We start from the raw sequence: 10799 nt of genomic DNA on the forward strand, positions 1-10799 counted from the left end.
TTTAAGTACCTTTTTGCTTTTTGATACTTTACTTAAGTAACATTTTCAATGTAGGACTTTTCCAAACAGAGCATTTATACAGTGTGGTATTGGTACTTTTAGTAAAGGATCTGAATACTTCTTCCACCACTGTAGATAATAAACTCTAGCACTACCAACATATTCTCATTATTACCCAATATATTACACCTTTTCACCTTGTTATTACTGAGCTGGAATGTAAAGTACTAGCAATTTGACAATATATTGACACACATCACAATATTGTGACATCATCTACATACAAAATGTAATCAGGCATTGGCAATAAAGGAAAATAATACTGTAAGATTTAGACATTATAACCTTTATTTTTCTTCAATTAGTTACATACTGCACAAAAACATCGTAACATTAGTTTGATAGTGTATGAAGGAGTTAAACTTCCCAGTTACTCTAGAATGACACTACAATAATAATAATTCAGCTATACTTTGCTGACACACTCTTACGTGTAATTAAAGACATTGCAAACATGTGATTTTACAATCAACATGTGGCTGTCCCAATGTTATTTTCCACTTTTTGACACTGCCTGTATTGCTTTGATCCACTCCTTTCGTTCTTCTGCTGAAGCAGCTTGGAGGAAGTAGTGAGTTTCATCTGAGGTGATGATCTCAAAGAGGTTGCCGTCAATGTCATATTTTTTGGCTGAAACCCGGAGAAGATGAGAGAAAGGAGTTTAAAAGTGATGAGTTGATTAGAAACTACTGACAGTACGGCAACTATATTTCCTGGAAACAGTGAGGAAGCGTGTGTATCCTCACTGTGAATGTCTATCCTGTGACAGTGGCCCCACTCACCATCAGGCACATACTCCACAGCCGTAATCACAGACCCACGGAGATGGATTGAGCCCAGGGAGTCATCACCCTGGCACAAAAAAAGAGACAAAAGTAGGCACAAAGTAGGAGAAAGAAAGAATATGTCAGTAAAATAAACTTGTATTCTTCATTCTTTCTTATTACATCTTGCACAAGTCAGTATATTTACCTTTGTAGGATCATAATAATGCATATAAGCAGGGTCATCTCTCAGAACGAACTTTCGCACTTTCCAGTTTTTTCTCTTATGTCCCTGTGATAAAATAACACAACAGGCTTTATCTGATTTAATGAACATTAATAAACAGCAAACGTGGCAAGCCAATGTGAAGTAGACTTCCCCTTTCTGTGAATGTGACTTATGATTTGCCCAATTGTGATTATAAAAAATGTTTTCACTTTCGACAACAGAGTATTTTTATCTTCCCAACATGCATGAGTGAAAGTGAGAGCTAATTTACAAAGTGTGATCTTTTGTGGCTTCTTATCAAGATATCCTTCTTCTTATCAACACAGTGTAAATTATCATTGGAAATGCATGCAATGGAACAAAAACAACTTTTCCTGCTTTCTGATTCACCTGTTTCAGTAAACAGCCCTGTTTTATGATGTTTCCTCTGAATTCTTCCTTTAAAAGCACATCTTCATCACTGGAGTAGCCTTCACAGAAGAACCCACTGTCCGCCTGCAACAAAGCACAACCATACACACACATCATACACATAAATCATGTTTTATCACCCCAACCTTATTAATGTTAAATGTTTAATAGTAACTTTTCAAACTTACAAAGTAATAAAGAGCAATTGTCTGATCTAAGAAGGCCGTTTGCTCTCCACTTTCTGCTCTCTCTTTGGACAGGTCACTCGCAGGCTGGAGAAAACCCTCATTCAGGAGCCCTGTTGCTAACATGAGAGCCTCAGGCCTATTTCTCGCTTTCTCCTTTGAAATCAGCCACTCTACCACTGTCACACCTGCTCAAAAATAAGGAAATGGCAAAAACATGGCGAGACCATTAGAAAGTAAAAAAAAAAAAAAATATATATATATATAGGGCTGCAACTAACGATTAATCTGTCGATTATTTTTTCGATTAATCGATGAATCGGATAAAAAAAACAAAAGCATTGATTTACATCAACTCAATACATATGCTACATATGACTGACAGACAGACAGACAGACAGACATACAGACACACACTTATTCATTAAATTATTAACATCATTGTAGTAAGTGCAAGTTAAGTTCATTTATACACCACACACTAATATATTTGTCAACAATAACTGATATGGGACAAAGCACATAATATATACATGACAACAGATTGAAAAATAAAGGGGCCAAAAAAGGCGAGTGAATAAAACCATGTCTTTAGTCTTGCAAACTGTACCACCCCTGCTTTATTACTGTTATTACCGAGCTAACGCTAGCTTGTCATGCTAGTCAGCTGGATAACGAGTAAACGGCAGCACCAGAAGAGCTACTGGAGGGACGTTACGTTCCTCATTTCAGAACGGAACAGAAGTAGGATAGTGTAGTGACTTTACCCTGCTGTTGAACTCCCTTCCTCCTCATCAAGGACTCCAACATGTTTACGTTTTAGGTGCTGACTCATCACCGTGGTGCGCCCGTGCCATGCCGTGTCGCTTTTGCTTATCTTGCAATTAACACGTTTTTGATTTATTTAGTGTGAAAAGCTCCCACACCTTGGATGACTTGGGTCGTACTGATTTCTCTGCCTCCGCCGTGTGTTTCAGAACAACGTTACGGGTCTCTCCGGTCTCTCTCCGTATTTCCTCTACCCCCGCTCTGCTCTTTTTTTCGTTTCTTTCGCTCCGCGCTGCTCCGCTCTGCGCTCAACTCAATTTATTTATTTTTTATCTCCGCGACTAGGTGGCGTAATAGTTGCGCGACACAACGAATCGATAATTAAATTCGTTGCCAACTTTTTTAGTAATCGAATTTTATCAATTCGTTGTTGCAGCCCTATATACTTCTTCCACACCTGTAACATAAATAAAAACCAAGACAACAGTACCGGTGAAGCAGTGGTTGAAGACTCGATTATCCTGTTCCAGTTTGAACTCTTTTACTCCATCATCTTGGTCTTTCATTAGTGTGTACAGTTCTCTGAGAAAACACAATGTAGACATTGTCAACATGTCTTGCCATTCTATCATGCTATCACCTAGCACAAGCAGTTGACTAAACCCTTGCCCCGAACAGTGATTGTCCAATAGCCATAGCTTAGCAACCATATCTGAGCACGGAAGTCCCGTCAAGTTTCACATTTTCTCAACATGCTGAACCAGTTTCCCCTGGGCTCTACTAGTAAGAATGTCCATGAATTAAGTTTTTGTCTTCATCTAGTGTTTCCAAAAGCCTTAAACCTGCATTCTATTTAATTTCCAGCAGGGGGCGACTCCACTGGCTCCAAAAAGAAGTCAATTTCTATTGAAGTCTATGGGGAAGTGACCCTACTTCTGCCTTAAGTTATTAATCCGTCTTCAATACAGCATATTTATTCTGCCTTAATTTATTAAGCCGTCTTCAATACAGCATGTTTATTTTGTAAACTTTGGTCCTATTTATTTTAAAATAGACAAAAAAGCAGGGAAGCTTTAGGGTGTAGCTACACACCGACTTGTCAATCATGACAGAGACTTAGCAATGCTAACCGTGGTACTGTGTACATTGCTATTAACTTGTTTTTTTGGTGTTGTCCATGTGTTCATCTTAAATTTTGACCGTCTCACTGTGTGTTTTTACTTCATCAAAGTTAATTGGAACACTTTGGCCACCTAGAAATGTCTTGTTCAGCGTTGTGCCAACCAAGCTAGCTAGCTAGTGCTAACATCAGCTGGTAACATAAGAGAAAGTCTGTCAGTTTCCAACCAGCTCTGTTTACTGCTGTACATGCTGATGAACAGCAGCAGTACCTGGTGGTCTGCGTTTACCCGCCAGTAAAAGTCTGCTAGATGACTTGCATCAGAAGGGTTGAAATTAGGCAACTTTCCCTCTTTTGCATTAAGCTTTTGCAGCGCCATGAAACCATACATTACACAACACTGGCTTAGTCATCCTCCCAAGATCCGCTCTTTTGTACAAATATGGTCACTTCTGGCTGCAAAATAAGAGGATGCCGACAGCCAAAATGCAAACTCCTGACTTCAAATCGGAAGTCCAGTATTGTTACCAATGGGTAACATCACCGAGGCTACGTCCATTATTATTACAGTCTATGGTGTGCACTGGTCTTGGATGCTATTTTTTCATAGCATTGTAGCTCTGCCCGCTTTAATTCCATTTCCATTCATTACTTGCTGATCCCATAGTCCTCACTCTTAAAGCCTTTTCTCTTATAACTTTCTAAGTGAATATTATTTGAAACGCCAGCAACAGTGAAGCATAAATCTAACCTCTGTGTTTCTTGTCCCTGTATTGAAGAGAGTTTTCAACCAATTTACAGAGTTAACGTTAGCTTAATTAGCTACCTTACTACAGCTGGTAAAATCTGCCAGCAACAGTCCTAATTTCAACCAACCAAAATCGATAGTCGATTGCTAAAAGCCTGCTTTTGTCTGCCTCCATCTTAAATCAAGGACCCATTGTTTCAAAAAGTAAGCCCATAAACATTTTTCAGTGATCTGCAACCACTTTCACTGTATACTACACTTGTGCAGAGTGAGACTGGAAAGCTTGACAGCTAACAATAGCGTGAATGACATGTATACATTTATTGGTCTTTTAACTTGATTGTTTTCACCACCAAGAAGATTTTACAGAACATACGTCAGGTTGATTGTGTCAGGTAGGCGAATGGAGCGTCTCGTGGACTTCCTGGCAAACTTTTTTCCCCCCTCAAGGCAGGTAATGGCTCTCTTGATGTCCTTGACCCAAAACTCTCTCTCCTCCATATGTGAGGCTTGGAAGAAGTGATCCTGCTTCTTGTCTGTGGTAATCTTGAAAACCATCTAAATGGAGCAATAGACTCATGCTGTTATATTTTCTCTTGCCATTTTGCTTCAGATATTAGGATAACCAACAACAAATATAGCTGCTAATTTGGGAATATATATATATATATATATATATATATATATATATATATATATATATATATATATAATCTTCATCATCATCTCTAATCCTTCAATGCTAGTTCCGATTTTTCAACAGCTGTACTTGTCCTTTTCCTACCATCCTTTTGCCAAAATCCTGACAAGGACTCATGAGCGTGGCTCCCTTAAGTGGGATCATTCCTTTCGGAGAGTGGTCTGTTTTCTTTTTATAGAATTCCAGCCCATCTTCTGACAGCACTACCCACACTGCCTTCCAGGAGTTTAGCAATGTACCCTGAGGATCAAAAAGACAGTTGACAATAGGCAGCTTTGAGCAAAAGTGTAAAAGTATTGTGTCGAGGATGTAGTTGTTAGAAAGCATATTGTACATTAACTAAAAAGAGATGTTAAAATAGGTATAAATCAAAATAAAACATTTTTTATCATCACTAAAGGTACTCTGTTAGTGTCATATCCTTGGGAGAGTTAACTTTTTTTCAGATTATGTAACATAAAAAATTGTAAATTGTAAAAATAATAAATAATTTTTTAGTTTGACAGGTATTTCCTTCTGTAAATATTGATGTTGCTTTGTGTTTCATTTCACACATGAGTCTGATAGCATAAAGTGCAAGGTTTAGCTAAAAAAATGAAAGCAGACAGTTATACTTATCTGACCAAGCACCAATGACATGAAAATGCAGAAATGAATCTATAGTTAGGTGTTCTGGTAAGTACGGGGAAATGAATTACTGGCTTCAGCAACCTTGAAAACTTTGGGTTTTTACAAACTCTCGTGCCATGTTGAGCTTGCAGTATCCTCTGCTCCTTTCACTCCCTTCAGGGAACCAAAGTAAGTTGTGTAACTAATGTGACTTTTTTCAGCAAGGCATGCTTTTGAGAAATGTTTAAAGTAAGAAACAAAATCTTCCCAAAAATATATCTGCTGTGAAACACATGCCTTCAAAAATCACAAGAAAGCTGTGTGCAGAACTGTGGCTGTGTGCAGAACTGTGGCTGTGCTCCTCAAATTCAACCATGCAGGGGATAAATAAGACAAAAGAAACATGTAACAAAATACAGCCTTTGCCTTCTGAATAGTTGTAGTCCTCAATCTTCTCATTCCTGTCCTACACTGTGTAGCAGAATACTACACCATACATACTGTGCTTTATTTTATACCTATATATATATATATATATATATATATATATATATATATATATATACAGTACAGGCCAAAAGTTTGGACACACCTTCTCATTCAATGTGTTTCTTTATTTTCATGACTATTTACATTGTAGATTCTCACTGAAGGCATCAAAACTATGAATGAGCACATGTGGAATTATGTACTTAACAAAAAAGTGTGAAATAACTGAAAACATGTCTTATATTTTAGATTATTCAAAGTAGCCACCCTTTGCTTTTTTTGATAACTCTGCAAACCCTTGGTGTTCTCTCAATGAGCTTCATGAGGTAGTCACCTGAAATGGTTTTCACTTCACAGGTTGCCTTGTCAGGGTTAATTAGTGGATTTTTATTATTAATAAAAAAAGCAAAGGGTGGCTACTTTGAAGAATCTAAAATATAAGACATGTTTTCAGTTATTTCACACTTTTTTGTTAAGTACATAATTCCATATGTGTTCATTCATAGTTTTGATGCCTTCAGTGAGAATCTACAATGTAAATAGTCATGAAAATAAAAAGGAAACGCATTTAATGAGAAAGTGTGTCCAAACTTTTGCCCTGTACTGTATATATATATATATATGTATACTATATATATTTTTTTTTTATGTTGAGGAGTAAACCTCTAAATATGGATGCCTTCTCTACCAGGCGCCCTACACTGTGTATAGTTTTAATACTAACATTCACTGACACTGTTCATACAAAACACATATTTATAAAGCCATGTGTATGTTATTAAATTACGCACACATGCATAAACCTAAATTTTACTTCCACTTTTATCGTGTCTTTGGCACACAAAACCCCAAGCCGATTTGTTCCCTTGGCAAAAGTCCAACTTTAAAGACCTGTCACAAATATATAGTCTTATTTTGAAAAAATTATTAAGAAATTGTTTAAATTAGCTGGGCACTGTAGTTTGAGCAAACAATGCTTGAACAGGAGTAAAAAGTGCATTTGTTAGGGAATATTTTCACTCGTGGATTATTATACATTTGGTGCTCTAGCAAGGATTTATGGCAGCAGGAGTAGTTGGTCATGAATGGACATACATTAGACGGCACATTGTGTGACATTACCACTGTCCATAAAGAAGGTTTTCTGACTACGTCTTAGCCATCTGACCATTATGCAAAGCTGTGGCTATTTATAGCACCCATAGTGTCATCACATTATTCATAAAATAAAAACACTTCAGTCATGATATCTCAATCATCATCAAACAAGAAAGATAAACAATAATGACTTTGTTACTGTCATGCACATCAAACAAGAGTTCACAAAGCACACAGGATGATAAAGTTATGTCTGATTGATAAAACCAAATAAAAGCTGAACACACAAAAGCAATTCATTAAAATATATTTCATTGGAATCTTAGGTGTGTAGAAAGCAAAAAGTCACACTTGGCTCGATAAAGCATGTGAGTGTGGTTTTCAGTACTGGATGTGTGACAGAAACACATTTTCACTGCACTTTCTTTTTTTCAATAAATACCAGTTTTTGTGTTGGAAATGGCTGATGTATTATTTTATGCAGACACATTGTTTATACAGTATGTCTGGTCACTGTTTTTAATGAAATCAGTAGTAATTCGTTGTGTGTTGTATTTAGGGATTTCATAGTATCTTAATGGCATATTGCAAAAAGTGTTTATTTCAGGTCATGGCAATCTCTCCAAGTGTAATTTTTTTTCATGTCAGATTAATGCTAAAACACAACCTAGAAAACACATTTGATGTTACTCTGGGTTCTGGATAGAAGCAGGAACTAGACTTGTTGCAACTGTAGAACAGAAGTGAGTGCGTAGTTGTGTATTGTGCTGCAACTTTTAAGTGACATGCAAACATTTTTCCATACAGTAGGCGTGGTTTGACTTAGAAACTTTTTCCTCTTTACCAGAGCTGTGTTCATTTTTGTGACAGTTTGGGTAACGGATATATCTGGGCTAACCTTAAACTTGTATTAACTGTGACAGTGTTCCTTGCCACTACAGTAGTCTCCTCCTGGTTCAAAAACTCAAAAGTGGTACTCGTCAAACCTCTCTTAAATCTTGTACGTTCTGCAATTTGTCATCCTTTAACATACTCTTGTATTGCAATTTCATTATTTTAAGTTAGTCTTTTATAATGTAGATGTCAATTTGCACACTTGTTTAACTATAATATTGACTACCAACAGGTATAGAGTGTGTTGCTACAAAGCTAAACCTAGAAATGCAATGTGAGATAGTATTTTTTGTAGTTATTCTTACCTTCTTTACCAAGTATCCTTCTTTGATCTGTTGTGGCTCCATGACCCTGCTCTTTGCTGCTGTCAGCTGCAACTTGTGTCTTAACTATGTTTTAGTGACAGTTAAACACATTTCCTACCCATCTCTCTCTCTCTCGCTCTCTCTCTCTCTGCCTCTTTGTCAAAACCACAAAGACACACACCAGCAGGAAGTTGTGCTTCTGGGTGTGCTATGATGATTGGTCAACCAGCTTCCTCTTCTATGTGGTATTATTAGTTACAGCTACTTCTCGGCTGATGTCTCACATCTATGAACTTTATAGTAAAAATATTTAAAGAGGTAGCTTCACAGTTCAGTTTCGTTCTTGGATGTCTCTACAGTTACAGTAAAACTAATTTGTTTTGTCCCAAATGTATCCACTTTTAAATTAAACTTTTTATCCTGTTGTTTCCTTTGTTAAATCTAGGGCTTTTTCCTGCTATATATATATATATATATATATATAAATAAAACTCTTTAATATTGTCTCAAGCTGCTATACTAATCAACTTTCCTTGCCCATACTCTCAAGTCTGTGATCTGTGTGTTTTTTGTTTTCTGTGGTTGTCTTTCATATCTCACATTTGTGCAGTTTTTTTTTACATTTTGTCTTATGCTTTCTAATGGTACACTTTTTAGCTTTCTGTAGAAGATGACTAACCCTGAGTGTTTTTTAAAGGCACCAGAAATAAACTGTACTTCTGTCATCATAAGTACACAAAAACCCATTGCCCCGTTGTATACATCCTGACTCTATATTTAGCTAGAGTATGAATAATTATGATCACTTGATTCAGCTATGGGTACATCACATCGGTTGACATGAGTCAGAATACAGGAGGGCCTATTTCTGGAAGCTTCCTCTTTTCCTGATTGCTAAATGTACCTAAAGGGTGTTGTACTTGTAGAGTATAGTGGACAGGCTGGATGAACTGTAGGCTACAGTCTTATTCATTCATTAACCCATTAACCCAAATCAATACAGTCTTATTAATGTATTAACTCATCTATGCCTGCAACAGAAAGTTTGAATTTCCTTTAGGTGGAAGTGTTCTCTGGGCTTGCCTTAGCACAAGTCTCATGGAATTTTCAGAATCTGTCAAACCGTTTGGCTGAAAAGTGAGTTGTTCTTATCATACTATATATACATACATACATACATAAATACTTACTGTATTTCATCATATTTAAGGAACAATCACTTGTCCCATGTGCCCAATTACTAAATATAGTATGATAATACAATGTATCTCAGAAACTACAAGGAGCACAATCAATTATAAGGTATCTATGAACTCACAAGTTGAATATCAATATGCACACATATGCAGTGTGACATTTAAAGGGACTGTACTCAATATTCTGAAAAGAAGTCATTTGGGATTGCCTCCACAGTCCGTTCCCCAATTCATCAAATACCGCTCTGATCTGATCTGATCTCTGATTACAACACACACAGTGGGAGTCTGACTCCATTCTCTGCTCAGGATGCCATTACTCCACTATATATTTATATAGTTAGCTGTTTACTGCCATATTAATGTTCTGAATACCAGCTACTGCCTTAATGTTAGCAACATTAGCAAAAATAAACAACAATAGCATTTTCCTATTTTTAAAATAAATCCTTACTCTGACTATTGATAAAAGTGTGGTTTTTCATGTGATCTAAACAGTTCTCCTGTTAGATACTTGCCCAAAGTATGTCTGACCAGATCTCAAGACTGTAGACCACTCACACAAATACATACAACATACACTACATAATACAGTATTTATTAATTAATCATAACGATGGAGATCCTTTCTGAATTGTGCAGTTGTAGTCCTAACTCTAAAAAGCCATCAGACTTGCTGGACTGTCACTCAGCTTCAGTTGCAACATAATTCACTCACTCCTTATCAGAATGTGTCACAGCATGTTGTTTCACAAACTGTAGTCATTTCATGACAAGAAAGGAAGTCTTCATATCTGAGGTGTCAGCTTTCATCAACATGGTGGCCTAGCCGTTTGCGTCAGTGGAAAAATTTGAGATCCAACAAAGAAATGAGTGGGGTGGATGAAACACTGGTCATGTAGGGGACGGAATGAAAGGGTGCATGTTTGACTTATTTCGATTAAGATTGGGACTAAATCAATACATATATTACAGATTTGTATGTATACTTTTTACTTTATTACTCCTACTGAAAATTATGTAATACAACAAACTACATAATATAATAAAACACCTTTTACTGTTTTAACTGTACAGTTTATTTTGATTCTCCTAATTCACCAATAAGAAGCAACTTACAGGTGGTGGACACATTAACATGAGCACCTATGCAGTATAATGCTCTCCAATACAATAGCTGAGCAGCATAATTTGTTAATATTGTGAAGATAATGATGTTTACT

General features: G+C 36.6%; 1 protein-coding gene across 1 annotated transcript; it reads right to left on the bottom strand.

Moving 5' to 3' along the window:
• Positions 1 to 325: 325 nt before the first annotated feature.
• Positions 326 to 8539, bottom strand: plek (pleckstrin). The gene is made up of 9 exons (XM_028603497.1): positions 8381 to 8539; positions 5070 to 5225; positions 4662 to 4843; positions 2908 to 2999; positions 1653 to 1837; positions 1444 to 1548; positions 1033 to 1116; positions 843 to 912; positions 326 to 690 (listed from the first exon to the last, which is right to left on the bottom strand). The coding sequence occupies exons 1-9, from the start codon at positions 8420 to 8422 to the stop codon at positions 551 to 553; spliced, it is 1056 nt and encodes a 351-aa protein (XP_028459298.1). The 5' UTR covers positions 8423 to 8539; the 3' UTR covers positions 326 to 550.
• Between the last annotated feature and the right edge of the window lie 2260 nt (positions 8540 to 10799).

Source organism: Perca flavescens, chromosome 17 (assembly GCF_004354835.1).
Source record: "Perca flavescens isolate YP-PL-M2 chromosome 17, PFLA_1.0, whole genome shotgun sequence".
In the NCBI taxonomy this organism is placed as follows: Eukaryota; Metazoa; Chordata; class Actinopteri; order Perciformes; family Percidae; genus Perca; species Perca flavescens.